We start from the raw sequence: 16,536 nt of genomic DNA, 5'->3' as shown, positions 1-16,536 counted from the left end.
TTGCTTGAATCTTGGTATGCGGGATTATCTCGGGTCGCTGAATCTAAATCTCAGGTAATAATTTGGAAATTCAAAATGGTCGATCCAATATGGCGGCATAAAATGCGAAATGTGTCTGGATTTGCTTGAATCTTGGTATGCAGGATTATCTCGGGTCGCTGAATCTAAATCTCAGGTAAAAATTTGAAAATTCAAAATGGTCGATTCAATATGGCGGCATAAAATGCAAAAAGAGACTGGATTTGCTTGAATCTTGGTATGGAGGTGTTTTTAGAGGCGCTAATTATCTCTTTTGTTAAATTTAAAAGAAAAAAGTAACCTTAATAATTCTTTATTTGACATAGCTACTATTACAAATGGAATGATATTATTTTTATTTTCAAATAACTGTATTGAAAATAAGGGTTTCGAAATAAATGAACTAAGACAACTATTTCTTACTTGAATTCCAATTAAAATTTTTCACAGGTCTCTTGTCAATGAATATTAAATATCTACGCTTGTAGGACTAACTGTTCTTTCTTTTGCCATAAATAAACCATTAAAAAGCATTGAACGAGAAAGAAAATTTTGTGGAGTCCAGTGTCCCTGTTTACTTGGACCAGTCGAAAGACGCGCGACGGTGATCTCGAAACGTGAGGCGCACTTTCCTCGTTGCGAGGACATTTCTCAGGCGAGATAGTGCGGAAACGCACGGTGTGTTACACGGTATACGAAGCGTGTATGTACATTTGTACGGATGTCTTTATCGCTTTATGAGCCCCATAAAGTGGCGTTGTCGGACGTACTGGTCTTGTATCTCCAACCGTGAAGCGCCGACCGTGAAAAGAGAGCGAGAAGGAGGTACTTTCTGACCATTGTTTATGCGTCTTATTATGTACGTGTACCGGTTGTGGTCGATCCACGACTCTTAATGCGTGTACTGTACAGTACATAGAACGCGTGACACCGAGGAAAGAAACGAGAGACGTGATTTATGAAGGTGCGCGCGACGAAAAGGTTTGATAACGAGAGCGATTTAAGTCGATACCGGTTCTCCTCGCTTTTCTGCCGAGTTCCCGAGGGAGTGTATCAACGACAGACCCTGATATGGCCAATCATAACGAACCTTCGATCAAGATCGACGTGTTTCATCAACTATACCACGACGAAGATACGAACTGCACCGAGTATTACAAATACTAACGTAAATTGGAGTGTCACTGTGAAGTTAGCACCTCATTTTCAAAAAACCAAATTTTCAGCATCAGTTCTATTTACACCCACAATAGTTCTATGGTTCCTGATAGGTTTTAGAAATAGTTCCGGCGAAATACGCGAGAAACTAGATTTTGAATGTGTGAGGTGCTAGTTTCGCATGACCTAAAATTTTAAGTGGTCACAACTTTTTTATTGTTGAATTGACGGCTAAAAGCCATCAGTACTTTCGATAGAACTCTTTGGGGTGCCAATGGAACTCCCATCAGAACTTTGGAATTTTCAAAAAATTTGTTTACTGAATTGGAACTTGGCTAAAAAACTGTCATTTAAAAAATTTTTCAGTTTACGGCTAAATTCCGCAAGAATGGGTTCCATTGGCACCCCAAAAAGTTCTATCGAAAGTTCTTATGGCATTTTGCCGTAAACTCAATAACAAACGAGCTGTTAGCAGTTGAAATTTTGTAGCCAGGTTCCAATTCAGAAAACAAATTTTTTGAAAATTACAGAAACCAAATTACGGTTACATCTGCTCTCTAAAGTCAACACACGACACAGTAAATCTGAAAAATCGAATAATCGACTTTCGTTCCTGAAGATAGCAACGCGGATGAAAGAAAAGAAATGTAAATAGAAGTACTTTATTCTTTCCAAGGGAGTTTCACGCGTGAAATTGCAAAGTGCGATACAGTATGAGTAACGGTACTCGTACTTTACAAGATTCGCGATATAGATGACTAAAGGTTATGATGATTTATCTGGAAATCTTCGCGACCAGTGCCCTCCCTCCCACCCCCCACCCCCCACTTCGGGACCGTATTCATTGTTCCGGGCCTATATTCTCGCTTATCTTTTCAATATCCGTAAAAATTACGACTGTTGGACGCCTAAACGGCATAATGGAGAGTGCACAGAAACTGTCGTGCTAACGATCCATACCGCTGATACTGGCGGAACATGGCCAATAACATCGTTAGACCAGTCAGCTTGGTAAAATGGCGCTGAGTTATGCTCAAGAGCGTGCAGATTCAAGTTTTCTATCTTTGATCGTGCCGTGGTTTCGTTACACAAACGTGGGATTTATGCTTGGACGGTATCGTATAGGATGGTAGCGATGGGAACGATACAGAATCAATGATATCCTATCGGTACGCTAGCTCGTGAATTATCATTTGGTATCGAACGGTGTCAAACGTCTGAGCAATCGCGCGCGTGTGTGTCGGAACGTTTCGAGCCCTTTTCTACCAATGCAGAACAAACGAATGGGTAAACAAAGCTAGAATTTTATTTTATTTATAGATTTTGGTAATTCAAATTAGAAAATTTATTCTATAAAATGTGTATCAATATTTACCATTTTCTGAATTCAATATTCACAGCGTTTTTACACAGGGTGTCCCAAGAATGTTGTAACACCTTGAAAGGGGTGGTTCGCGAGGACTCGAAATTTGAAAATTCAAAATGGTCGATCCAATATGGCGGCATAGAAAATTTATTCTATAAAATGTGTATCAATATTTACCATTTTCTGAATTCAATATTCACAGCGTTTTTACACAGGGTGTCCCAAAAATGTTGTAACACCTTGAAAGGGGTGGTTCGCGAGGACTCGAAATTTGAAAATTCAAAATGGTCGATCCAATATGGCGGCATAAAATGCGAAATGTGACTGGATTTGCTTGAATCTTGGTATGCGGGATTATCTCGGGTCGCTGAATCTAAATCTCAGGTAAAAATTTAGAAATTCAAAATGGTCGATCCAATATGGCGGCATAAAATGCGAAAAGTGACTGGATTTGCTTGAATCTTGGTATGCGGGATTATCTCGGCTCGCTGAATCTAAATCTCAGGTAAAAATTTAGAAATTCAAAATGGTCGATCCAATATGGCGGCATAAAATGCGAAATGTGACTGGATTTGCTTGAATCTTGGTATGCAGGATTATCTCGGGTCGCTGAATCTAAATCTCAGGTCAAAATTTGAAAATTCAAAATGATCGATCCAATATGGCGGCATAAAATGTAAATGCGAAACGTGACTGGATTTGCTTGAATCTTGGTACGCAGGGTTTTTTCGGGGCGCTGAATCTAAGTCTGTACTCGATATTTGAAAATTTAACGAAAGAAATAATCCCCAAAATAATATGCGACAAAAAAATTTTATTTTAAGAAGTATTTACAGTAATTTGCTGTGAAGTAATTTTATCTCTTTAAAATTTTTAATCGTCATATATTTGTAATTTCATCTAATGCAATTTTGAAGAACAATTTCACAATAATTATAAAATAAAATAATATTGTAGGAGTCTAAACAAAAAATAAGGCATGGAAATTCGAATCCACGATCCTCGAGTCTATGTACACTTATATAGTCGACCGCTTTTCCTACACGCCTTTTCGTGCTTCTCACTCTCCCACACACATTCTCAGGCATACAGGTGAATACGAATATACATACATATTATACACTCCCACGACCGCTTATAACACCATAATAACAATAATAACAATATAACAAAAATAATCACCTGTGGCAAAACCAGTAGATATCATATTTTAAAAAAGAAAGCTAATACTGGAAAGAGATGGTTGTTTACGAGAGATAAGATGATAAACGGATGGGCGATGTTGAACGAGACGAGAGCCAGCCCTCGTGGAAAAAGCGAAAGCAAGGGCGGAGAGAAGTTACTTTGGCAATTATGGTGCAGACGAATGCCGACGCATTCATCACTTCCAGTATGGTTGATGTATGTGCGTTGAATACGCACGGCAAACATGCCTGCCGAACCCGACAAACAGTGGAGCTAACAAATTAACGCTGATGCGTTAAACGTCCTCGCCGAGTGCCAAACCGGAAGATCGTGCAGACTTCCCCTCCACAACGGCAACATCGAGATCGACGCATTGATTTCTTGGAACGCGTGCATAAAATCAGTAGTTTCTCGTTGAAATGCGATCGTAGATAATTTCGTTATACAAAGATACAAAGACCACAGCAAAAAATACTTCGGGCAATAGTGTGCTTAAACCCTTGATATACAAGTAAAACGGAACTTGATGCGTCCAAAAAATATTATTCAATTTCGCTCAACTGAACAGTCACTTGGAAGCTAAGAAAGAGTGCATTTTATCTCGAAATTTTGGATTTTATATAACATTTAATCAGGTTGATACATAATGCTAATAACTAAATAACATTGAAAAATAATAATTTAACCATTTGAGGACAGAATTAAAAATATTTTACTTTAACGCATTAATACATTTTTATTTTTACGAATTATTTAAAAATACGTATATATAAACGAAACGATGGGAAGGAAACGTCAACGAGATGTCTTCATTATCCTCCGGGACATAAGCAACGCATAGTCCACTATGGTTTTTACTAGAAACCAGTGGGAATTTAAAAAATTAATTTTCAATTTGTGATTAGCAGTAGTCACCAGTTGGCTTTAAAGGGTTAATAGTTCTGTAAAGTATGAAATATTTCGAAACATTTTAGATTTCTGATTCCAATCTTTGAAAATTAGATAAATAAGCACCAAGGTATTACACATTAGTAGAGGGCTTCCACGAGAACTTATTGTTACTATTAATCTTGCAGAGCTGATTATTACAATCTAGCGGAATCACTCTCATGCACGAGAATATGCTCTGATTTGTTGGTGTGTAAATAAAACAAGGGAAGGAATTCTCTTCTTTAGATTTCCTAAAAAGTCATTATTTTGAAAACCGTGTAAAGGTGAAATCGTGTGGAAAACCCGTATCGTGTAAATTGCGATATAGCTGTATTTTACTCATTACTTTATAACAATAATAAAATGGTGAAACCAACCAAGGAAATTATAGTGTTATGCAAGCTTAAAGCGGGTCACCTATACGCGATTGCTAAATAAAGTTTAACGAGGTTGTCAAGCGAGAGAATCCGCAAACATATATTATCTTACTGTGTACCGAATGTAAACACGCAGATTTACATACGTAAGCACTCGCGGTTACGATAGCGCCGGGCGGCGACGCGACGTGAAAAACTTGTGTATTCGCACAAGAGCGATGCCAAATTTGGTCAAATTGATCGCCGCCGACGTTTAATAACAGACGGAGATGTCAGACGTAACGATAATAATATCTCGGTCAGCGAGAGTGTCGTATAAATATACAGGGTGTTCTATACGAAGTGTTACGAAGTTTTCTCTCAGAAACTGAAGAAGATACTAACGTCATTTTTGATTGTAATACAGTACCGATTCACTACGAAGATTCAAACAAAAAAATTATACTTAAGGTAACTGTTCCATGGATTTATTTAATGAAGGATTGGAACCAAAACTTCACTTGATTGTTATTTGATTAAATATGAACCATAGGAGTCTGGAGGATTTCGATTTAAATTGATCCCGCCAATTTTATGAAAAACGATATCAAGATTGTGTAATTTTAACACACGTTCTTATGGATCGTACAGATTCTTACGTGAAATTTGTTAAATTAAATGAAAACGCAATTTAGAAACTTGCTGAAAATTTAATATGTTATAAAAACTGGTATTATAAACCACTTACAAAAAAAGTGACAATTATGGACTGCGCCGCTACTGAGATATAATTCAGTAATTCTGAAATAGAACGTAAAGAGGTTGCGCGACAACCATTTCTCAAGTATTACGAATGTATTTGTGTAGATATACATATTGATTTATTATGGACGTGTGTGAAAGCAATACACTCTACTTTTACGAAAGTTTTCAATTGCATATTTGAGCGTGACTATCTCGAACAATTACCTTCGTAAAGATAACAAAACGGGACCATTATTGAAAAAGTATATAACCTAAAATAAAGTACGTATACAGGGTGACCAAAAAATGTTGTAACACCTTGAAATGGGTGGTTTGGGTGGTGATATGAAACAACTTTTTCCTTAGCGAAAATGTTTTCCGAGGTTTCGTTAAGAAGATATTAAGCGAAAACCCCGACCAATCAGAGCGCGAGTATGCCAGCGGAGTGACCGCGGTAGCGTATGAGCGCGGCTGCCTATCGCGTAGCCTACGCTCGTCCGGCATACTCGCGCTCTGATTGGTCGGATCTTTTTATTAATATCTCCTTAATGAAACCTCGGACAACATTTTCGCTAAGGAAAAAGTTGTTTCAAATCACCTCCACTCTGTATATACAGGGTGCCCAAAAAATGTTGTAACACCTTGAAAGGGGTGGTTCGGGAGGTTATTTGAAACAACTTTTTCCTTAGCGAAAATGTTGTCCGAGGTTTCGTTAAGAAGATATTAAGCGAAAACCCCGACCAATCAGAGCGCGAGTATGCCAGCGGAGTGACCGCGGTACCGTATGAGCGCGGTCGCCTATCGCGTAGCCTACGCTCAACCGACATACTCGCGCTCTGATTGGTCGCCTATCGCGTAGCCTACGCTCAAACGGCATACTCGCGCTCTGATTGGTCGGGAAGCGCGTAGCCTACGCTCAACCAACATTCTCGCGCCCTGATTGGTCGGGAAACGCGTAGCCTACGCTACCGCGAGCGCTCCAACGCTATACGCGCGCTCTGATTGGTCAGTGTTTTCCGTTAATATCTCCTCAACGAAGCCTCGGACAACATTTTCGCTAAGGAAAAAGTTGTTTCAAATCACCTCCCGAACCACCCCCTTCAAGGTGTTACAACATTTTTTGGGCACCCTGTATAATCTATAATCGCATCGAATAAACGAAAACTTCGACGACTACAACCCACCAATCCAGTTCAATAGAAAAGAACAGACAACGTTGTTTGTTTTCTTCAATAAAACATTGTAAGTAGATGACCAACAATATAGTTAATAGATTGCGGTAGATAAACACTGAAATTAAGGAAAAGAAAACTTAAAATTAGAAAAACTCATTTTCTAATGACTACTTTCAATGTGTTGCGTCTCACCTGATAAAAACAGCAAGTTCTGCATCACACAATGAACCTCGTCTCAAAGATCTCGTATTAATGAATCCCTTTACGAAGGAAGACTGTGACGTTGCTCGTTATTTTAAAGAAGAAGCTACACGTAATTTCGTATTAAGACAAACAAATTTTATAATTCCTTTCGACTAGAATTCTTCTCGCACAATACCGATAAACAATGCGTTGCATCTCACCCGATCAAAGCAGCAACTTTTGTATCCCACGCTGATCCTCGTGTTGTTACCGATGATATGTGTCAATTCCCTCGAACACTCACACACGCACACACACACGCACCAGTTACGATATGTTTCGTTTCCAATTTGATAAAACACTTTGCCCGTCGTAAGTCGAAGTGGCACTGACGAGAACAGTTAGGATTAAAGAAAAAAGTGAATGGAAACGATGGTAATAGAGGAGAACACGAAAGTAAGGCGAGCTGCTAGGCTGCATGCCATGCAGCCACCCTCACGGTAGGCGCGCTAGCCTACTACTGAGCTTATGAGCTCGCTATCGTGCTCACCACGCGCAACTGCCACTACCCGTCACACGTTGCTTCGAGCCCCGGTCGACCCTCACCCACACGACACATCAGAGATGCCCACGAAACGGCACGATTACGATTTCCGCGGCACCGCGATTTCACAGTGTTTTTATTTATTACAAATTATCAGAAATATTAGGTTGTCCAGAAAATTCGTGGCAATTTTTAAACAAAATTCAAAGGCACGTTTGAACTTTAATCTATTATTTATTGAATTACATACATAGGTACCTTTTTTTTTTTTTTTATTGGGTTACTTAACTTAAGCTAACATGTATCTAAAGCGACTTAGAACTAAGATTCGCAGGATCCGTACCGACCGAAGCATCATTGAAGAATGCGTGCTCACCTCTCGCATACCTGCGTGGGTCGCGGCCACGACTCGCTTATGCCTCTTGAAGTTGAAAAGGGGAAGGGTAAACAACCGCGTGACGGTCGATTCGAGGGCTCGTTGGATCCATCGAGATAATAATTTGCGAAACATTAATATTACAGAAAAGTCATATTCTCGGTCATTGTTTAAATAAATATTTAGTTGGTCCAATTAATAGATATTAAAATATTGACAAATTTCTCGATATTAACTCCTTAACCAGTAACTACGTGTGAGACTCGTAGTCTTGTATTCGGACCAAATGTAAACATCACGGGCACGGGCGTGGTACGACGGTCGCGATTTGTAATATCACACCATTGACGATTATTAAATTTTTTGTTATTGATTTTTGTATAAATGCTAATTATGTGAATTGCTAATTTATTCAGGAACTGGAGATGAATGTCTCCCGATTGTAATAAAAAAAAAGGAGGCCAATAGGATAAATAGTTCCAGAGAAAAAAATTCAAACGTACAACCCATTTTCACGAAAATGCCACTCGCTTCTTTTTCCGAGCTGTTTGCTTTCGAACCAGTTCGGCTCAGTTTTCGAGCGGCTCGAATATTCGAGCTTTCTGACAGCCAATTTGGAACGTAAGTCGTAAGTCAAGGGGTTAATGTTTAATCGAAAACTGAATGATACTGTATGTATGTATCATAAATGTTTAATTATGTCGAAAATATTAAGTTTTAATTATTCCAATCAATAGATATTAAAATATAAAAAAATTATTCACGATTACTTTTCCTCAACTTTTCTCAACTTTCAAATGCAATCTCCGAATTAATTAAATATTTACAATGCATATAGTAACATGCAGTCTTCGATTAAATATTAATAACAATCACGGTTCAGAATAAGTATCCATCGAACACAGTGATCGTGAGAAATTTGTATACAGGGTGTTCCAAAACTCGTTACAAGCGTTCATAAAAAATGTTCACGCCATCTATGATCGTCTGTTTACAACAGAATGCCATTACCGACCTAATTACCCACCAAACCCACGGTCAAAACCAATATGGCGTCGGATTAACCAGCTAAATACGTCTAAAATATTCAAATTTACATACGCTTGTCTTTTTAACTGTTGGATTCCTAACATTTTAACTTATATTTTCGTAATCTGAGCATCAAAAGCTACTAAATGGTACAAAAAAAAGTTCATAATTTTTGGTGCCCCAAAGTAAAATTTAACCCCGTTCTCCATTTCGGTTATTATTGTTTCATGTGATAAGCGATTGATCAACTATGTGACTGAGCTGAGAGGTCGGTTGCCGTCCTCTAGTGGGTCTTGATTGTTTGGGAATTATTAATAATTTTCCAAATAAAATTCATGAAAATCACGTATTTTTAAAGCTGTTACACTGGACTTCCCCTTTAAAATTAAATACTTCTTCAGGGCAATTATAAATGAAGACATCACAACATCTATTATCATACTTGTCTTTTAATAGATTGTTTGAAAGAAATCAAGTGAATACAGACAATTACCAGCCAACTCGAAAGTATACGCATATGTATTAACATGATTAACATTAAATTTAGTTGAACGAAAAAGAAAATAAATAATCTAGCAACAAATACGATTCCGAATTTTTTCATGTAGTAAATACATATACACATAATAACATAAATAATCAATGGATCTCAATATTTGGCGTAAATCACTTTTAAATTTCTATATACTATAATAATGCCGTAAACTACGATAATACGCACCTGCGAAGTAATTACGTTTACCATAAAAATGCACATGCATTGTCTCCTTTAAGAACGAATCCATACCAGTACGAAATTTCGCGATTAAATTACAATCTCGCGCGCGAATTACAAATTACAAAAACGGATAGCAATGATAATACTTAAACAGTTTTGTATGAATCACTTACACGTTATATATGTACATCGTTATAGTAAATAGTAAATAGTAATAATTGCATTAAAAATTATGGAAATTGTAGCGATAATAGGGTAACCACAGAAGTAAATTCAAGCGACAAAGGGAGAAAGGCGTCCGTTAAATATTTATGTACGGTATGTAATTTCTACAAATATAATCTCGTACGAGAAGCGTTATTTATTACGTTGAAAGAATTGAATCAATTCTTGCCTTGCCTCGATATTCAACGTACTATTTTCTAAGGTTTCTTGATCTAATTATCACCATTCTGCTTGTATTGCTCTTATAACACCCACATACAATGTTTTACAAAAATATTGACTCTAATATTAGTCGAATCACTTTTGAGCAAGTATATGTAACAAGCTACGCAAATATTACACGTAATCGTTCGCACCGTCACCCTCTGTCACTTGTTACAAGGATTTGTGCATCGTTAATACAGCTTCTTGACTACAATGATGTATCCACTATTCGCTTTGCGCCTTGTCAATAAACGAAGCGCAATTTTTTGTTTATCTTAGTCAGCTCGTACTACGTACAATAATTTATATCAAATATAGGATAAACTACTTAAATGCATTTGGCATGTCTTGTTTATGTGCGAAGCCCACATTCTAATCTGAACGATCAATTTACATCAATGTATTCAAAGTCTAAAAACAAATGACTTCCTTGGTGAAATCGACTTTGCGCTTACAATAAAATAATTAGTACAACTTTGGACACTTTCGACGGATTTGTCCCACGTTGGTAGTTACCTCTCAATGTATAAATATAACTAATTATGATCATTTTGTTCTACTGGTCGTTACAGTTGGATTTAAAATACTGGACCTGACATGAGCACTCTTGCTAGATTTACTTTTCGTAGCATGTGGTGCACATTCTATAACCGACCTCCGACTTTTCACGATTTCTTTCTCATCGTGTTCCGGAACGTCGTCTTTCTTTCTGTTTACCTCTGTTGTTTTTCCATTAGCATGACGATCGCTACGATTCGTTGATATACTTTTGCACGTATTTTTCCCAGCCTTCGTATCGCCCTCGTAATACTTCCGCAAGGGTTGTGGTGTATAATATAAACTGAATCTTTTCGATTTAACGCTTTGCTTTTGTTTCTCCTCGCGTAATTCATCAGTGGAACTACACTTTCTAGTATTAACAGAAATCAGTTTGTCGTTAACTAATACAGAGTCAGGAACCTTCTTCGCTGAAGATGGTGAAAAATAACTGAACCTTTTACTTTTCATTGATATCCTTGAATCTGCATCGTGCTTTGATGTACACTTTTCGCGTCTAAATTTTACCACCTCGTTCTTCGTAAACTTAGATTCATCCGGTGTTTTTAATAAATTTTTCTTGTTGTTCAGGAAATTATTTGGTTTCGAAGGTTTTGAAGCGTTCACTTTTAATGTTGTTGGTGTTTGCAATATTTTCGTTGCCGATTTTTCCTGATTTGTTAACGGAGAATTGTTTGCGAGATATTGCTGCTTAAAATTATCAGTCTTTAATTCTTGACTATAGGGAAAACGAATATTTTCAAAGCTCTCAGTTGACTCCATACTTTGAGTTGAACTCGACCTTTGAGTCTGTGTTAATTGTGCAAATTGAATGTTTACAAAACTATCGGATGTTTGAATGTCATTACTGGAACTACCGGTTAAACTATCTGTCGACGACAAAAGCATATTACAATTCTTCATATCGTCACTGCCTAGTTTCGAAGCAATCTTGTCGGAAAATATTAAATTTTCATAAATATGTAACCGCCTATATCTTTGTTGATTCATACGTTGTGAATTAGTAGTTTTAGGTGTTTCGCAAGCATACGCATTACTGTTGGTCGACCTGTCTGGCGTATCAGGCATAATAGAATCAATCTCGCTAGAAGAATTTCTTTTATTGAAAGCAAACATATTTTCTTCAACTGGATTCCTATCACAATTTGTATCAATTTCAATGGAAGCAGCATTTTGATAACTATTTAACATTATTGGATTATTAGAAGTACTATTCAGAGACGAAGTCTCACAACTCGACGAATTTGAACGATACTCGTTTACTTGCTTTTCGTTTAAATTGTTTATAAGATTGTGCATAGACTGACTAAGATTATGAATATCTTGTAAACAATCTGCACTAAGAGACACCGGTTCATCGTCGCTAGGATTTCCATTATTAAGAACAGTTTCATCGTGATCTAAATTTCCTTGATCTTGATTTATATTACGAAGTAAATCAACATTTTCTGATTCTGCCGATGACAAAACTTCGCTCCACCACTTGCCTCTGATATTCGTCCTGTTGTTAGATGTACCATCAATTTCATCTGGTGAACTGTCACATCGCGTTTGATTTTTGTAGTCGAACTCGAAAGTTGCTAATCTTATCGGCTTACACTGCTGATCCCAGTGTTGCTCCGACGGGTCGGTAAATGTTGATGCTGTGGTCTGCTCGCCTCCTAGAAAGCTCTGTTGATATACAGAGGCGGGACAAAAGAAAAAAAAAAGCACTGCTACAGATACAGCAAACCACTACTGAAGCCTTCCTAGCACTGTGTTCAATTAGCCAAGGATAAAGCAGGAATGGGCATATTCAAATAATTTTGTAATTGAAATATATCTAAAATACTGAATATACGTATTCAATTTGTAGATCAAGTCTCGATTAACCAAACATATAAGTAAAGTATTCTGAATGTACATAGGTATTGTAAGCTAACAGCTAAGTAATAGCTCATGTTAGTACTTAGCATTAACTAAGCAATCACAAGATACCTGTATATACTGTAACTTATAACATTGAATAAAAATACAGTATTATGACAAGCACATAGGTACTTTTAAATATTCAATTACAAACGAAATACAGATTTGTAAGATATTCGTTATTGAATACTTTGTGAAATACATTTTGCCCATCCTGAGGATAAAGCTTTGATAGATAAGCATATTATTCTATATAGCAGAGAATTGAAACTAAGTCGAAATTAAAAGAACTGTAAGAAACTAATAAGCAAATGAATAAGTAAATATACATAACCAAGATCGAATACCGATAATAAAAATTAAAGAAACAAATTCACCATATCTACTACAAGGATAATTGTGTGTTATTTTTAATGGAAAGGAAAGCCATGCTGGGAAATAGAAGTAGGTTTTCTATTATTAAACTAATATATAATGACAGTTACCGCTAGCCATGGATGGTCAAGTACATCTTCTGCACTGAACCTTAAATCAGGGTGTGTTTGCAGCATATTTGAAATCAGCTGCTTGGCAGAATCTGATATGTTATCCCAATGCGGAGATGTGAATATATACTGACCGCTTAAAATACGTTCAAATAATTCTTCTTGCTCGTTTTCAGGTGAAACAAATGGTGGAAAACCACAAAGTAGAATATATAATATTACACCAGTCGCCCATACATCGATCTAAAAAGAATTAGATTCATTTTTCCTTTTATTCTTACCAGCTTGCATTACTAAATCAAAAAACAAATTTCCGAATCTTAAACAAGATAAGTTTTTTGTAGATTTAAATTCTAAAACTCTGAAGGTAATCCCGAATCATTAAATAGAAATATTAGAATAAGTACTTGTTTAGGACTGGAAAATTTGGTTTCTTATTATATCCATAAGCTCTACTAGTAATGAATAAAAAGATTTTCTTGTCTTTTTTAAATATCAATATACCTTTAACCCATATCCAGTTTCTGCAAGAATTTCTGGTGCTACATATGTTGGTGTACCACAAACTGTGTACAAGGGTTCTCTTACGACTTGGGCAAGTCCAAAATCACCCAGTTTTAAACATCTCACATGGCTTCCATCCATCTCCACTAAAAGATTCTCTGGTTTAACATCACGATGTACTATATGATGGCAATGCAAATAAGCTAGTGCAGATGCTAAGTGTCTAATCATTACACTAGCTTCTGCCTCTGAAAAATTTGTTGCAGCAGCAATTGCATCGAATAAATCTCCACCCTAAAGTAACGAAAATATTTTATTGTTTAATTTTAACTTTTAATGAGTAAATAAAAAATATTGCTTAACAGATATACCTTTACAAGCTCCATGACTAAAAACAATTGGTCAGGAGTATCTTGTTCAGCGATCAAGCTAATAATATTTGGATGACAAACTTGGCGTAAAATTGCCACTTCACTTGCTAACATTGTCTCTTTACCTTGACATTTGTATTTATCCACAATTTTCATTGCATATTCTGCACCTGTAGATCTAAAAAGTACTTCTTTATACAATTTCCAACAATCTTAATTATTAACACTTAGTTCTTTTAAGTACTCACTTATGAATGCAATGCCTAACAACTGCAAAACTACCATCTCCAATTTCATGACCAACTGCATAGTGCAAACGTAGTGGTTGTGGCAATACTAATGAGGATGGACTTGGCGTGCGCACTTGCGGTGTACTAAGCACCTTTTTTCCAGATTTACATGGCATTCTAGGTAAAGGACCACTTTGTCGTTTCGATGTCCATGGACATCTTCGGAAGCTTTGAACAATTTTAGATTCTTCAAAATCTAATTCAAAATCTTCTTGATTTGATTTTTCGGAACCATAAGCCAGGAATATATCATCACTTTCAAAAAACTGTTCCAAAGCAATAATTTGCTGACCTGAGAGAGTATAAACTTTTCTTACTGCTCCGGAATCTAATTTAACTGCTTCTGTAATTGCTTCCATAGCATGTTCTAAACTAGGAGCATTTCTCTTATTCAGTAAAAGACGTACAACTTTACGTGGTTTTGTACCATGACGAATTAAAGTAATTATTCTTGCTTTTACACATAATGGTATTGCACTTATTTGTCTACTAGTACCCGCTGGGGATTGTGGTAAACCAGATAAAGAACTGCCTCTTCTTACTTTTGTAGACGAATATTCCACTTTTTTAAAACTTTCACCTTGTCCAGAAACCACATAACATTTACCATCTTCTAAATCATTGATAGTTTGAATCTTTCTTCCATCCATAGTATATATTGCTCTAACACCATTAGGTAAAGTAACGCTAGATATTAAAGCTCTTGTTAAATCTGAAGTTAAACTGTCAAAACTGCGATATCTCTCAGGAGTCACAGCCATCACAATACCGGTATAAAATTTATCTCCATTTCTAAAAAATCTCACTCGCTTTGCTTTTTTAGTTGTCGGTGTTCGTAAAGCATTTAAAGCATGGCGTGCATTTAAATCCAATATTCTTTCATCTAAATTCATTATAGTGGCTGAATTTATTTCCACACTTCCAGAAAAATTACTGTCACCAGACGGCGAAGCAGCTTGACTCAAAGGTTCCTCCATCATCCTAAATAGAAAATATCTTCGATGCACACAGAGCACAGTTACTAAAAATATTTGAAGCTATGCAATTGCAAATTTGTTGAAGAAGTAAATAATAAAAACTTGAACACAGCTGTTTCACACGAATTATATGAAATTAAAAGAAATTTCTACATGAACAACACAGCTGTCACATCTTGGGATACACTGGTTGAGTAAATGGAATATTTAGTGATATAGCATTACAATAAAAGCGTTTTTATCGTATCACTGTTAAAATTTTAATCCATTCAAAACTTGAGTAAAAAATAACATCTCCACAATGATTATACTACAAAGATTAACATAATTTAAAAATTTCTAAACGTTTACCGAACGTTACAAATCCGTAACAACCCGGTGATAAGAATATTTATTCATCTTCCTAACCTACTTAACCTTCATTAATTACTTCGATATGTACACAAATACAACGTATAAATAAACATTATTAAATATCGTCATTTGTTAATAATGTAAGTTTATCACAAGCATATCACGAATATGAATATGCACTCACCTGCTCGTTGAGCAGAACGCGTTAGTTAAAAAACAGATGAAAAATCAGCTAATGAACGAATGAATCACCACTGAGCTGACATTTTCATAGCAACCATGACGCGAATGCCAGATAATAAAAGCGAAAAATTTCACTTTCAAATTATACCGAAATAATTTCCCTTTCGATTGCACTTTAATCCAATATAACTGTTACACTTCACGTTTCTATCGCAACACACCGATCTTTGTTTTCTACGCACAGAATAGTTTGACCTGCCAAACTCTATAAATAAAGTAGCTTGTCAAAGAGAAACTGGGAGACCGGAACCGGAAATGTAAAGAAATTAAAAGGGTAGAAGATGAAAATGAATATTTGAATAACTTGTTATTAATTAAATCGTAATTAATTACTATCTATTAGATTTGTGACTATATACACGCAGCGTATCTTTATGAAGTGTCGTGTTTATTGTCTGTCGTTTACGCAGATTACTGTATTCAATGGTGTCGCAAAATGTAAATAACAATTAAAAGCTTAGTAAATTCTACGGCACTTGAATCTGTTAATGATTATTCAAAAAAAAAGTACCATGAATCATTAATACAGCCGAATTCAAAAGATTGTGGAATTTAATAAGAAGCACGCATTTCATTCAATTGAACACTTGTTATGGTGGTTTTCTAAATCTTGTAAGAAGCAGAGTATAATTATG

At 36.2% G+C, this 16,536-nt stretch overlaps 2 protein-coding genes and 1 long non-coding RNA gene across 4 annotated transcripts in view; 1 reads left to right on the top strand and 2 right to left on the bottom strand.

The window, feature by feature from the left end:
* Positions 1-7,986, bottom strand: part of LOC128891190 (uncharacterized) — an 18,257-nt gene extending 10,271 nt beyond the window's left edge. Inside the window, exons 1-2 of one of the 2 annotated variants that reach the window (XR_008460770.1) lie at positions 7,337-7,986; positions 7,125-7,207 (exon numbers count right to left, since the gene is read on the bottom strand). This is a non-coding gene — a long non-coding RNA (uncharacterized LOC128891190). The remainder of the gene's footprint in view (positions 1-7,124; positions 7,208-7,336) is intronic. The other variant, XR_008460771.1, reaches the window with a different exon arrangement.
* LOC128891165 (protein crumbs) overlaps positions 1-16,536 on the top strand; it is a 254,301-nt gene that overhangs the window by 184,073 nt on the left and 53,692 nt on the right. The gene's annotated exons all lie outside the window — the stretch shown is intronic.
* On the bottom strand, positions 9,496-16,165 carry LOC128891169 (probable serine/threonine-protein kinase MARK-A). Its single transcript, XM_054150452.1, has 6 exons — positions 15,843-16,165; positions 14,286-15,308; positions 14,038-14,215; positions 13,667-13,960; positions 13,163-13,405; positions 9,496-12,440 (listed from the first exon to the last, which is right to left on the bottom strand). Exons 2-6 carry the CDS (start codon positions 15,305-15,307, stop codon positions 10,758-10,760), a joined length of 3,420 nt encoding a protein of 1,139 aa, XP_054006427.1. The 5' UTR covers position 15,308; positions 15,843-16,165; the 3' UTR covers positions 9,496-10,757.

This window comes from Hylaeus anthracinus, unplaced genomic scaffold, assembly GCF_026225885.1.
Source record: "Hylaeus anthracinus isolate JK02 unplaced genomic scaffold, UHH_iyHylAnth1.0_haploid 12001, whole genome shotgun sequence".
NCBI lineage: Eukaryota > Metazoa > Arthropoda > Insecta > Hymenoptera > Colletidae > Hylaeus > Hylaeus anthracinus.
The sequence above is the reverse complement of the archived record's forward strand: the minus strand, read 5'-3'. Positions and strand labels throughout refer to the sequence as shown.

What these genes read in the sequence shown, in the direction of transcription:
- LOC128891169 (XM_054150452.1), bottom strand. Translation starts at nt 15,307, where the DNA reads ATGATGGAGGAACCTTTGAGTCAAGCTGCTTCGCCGTCTGGTGACAGT. An exon ending in GTTAGGCATTGCATTCATAA is followed by an intron (nt 14,216 to 14,285) that starts GTGAGTACTTAA and finishes AGTACTTTTTAG; the next exon opens with ATCTACAGGTGCAGAATATG. An exon ending in TAGTCATGGAGCTTGTAAAG is followed by an intron (nt 13,961 to 14,037) that starts GTATATCTGTTA and finishes TCGTTACTTTAG; the next exon opens with GGTGGAGATTTATTCGATGC.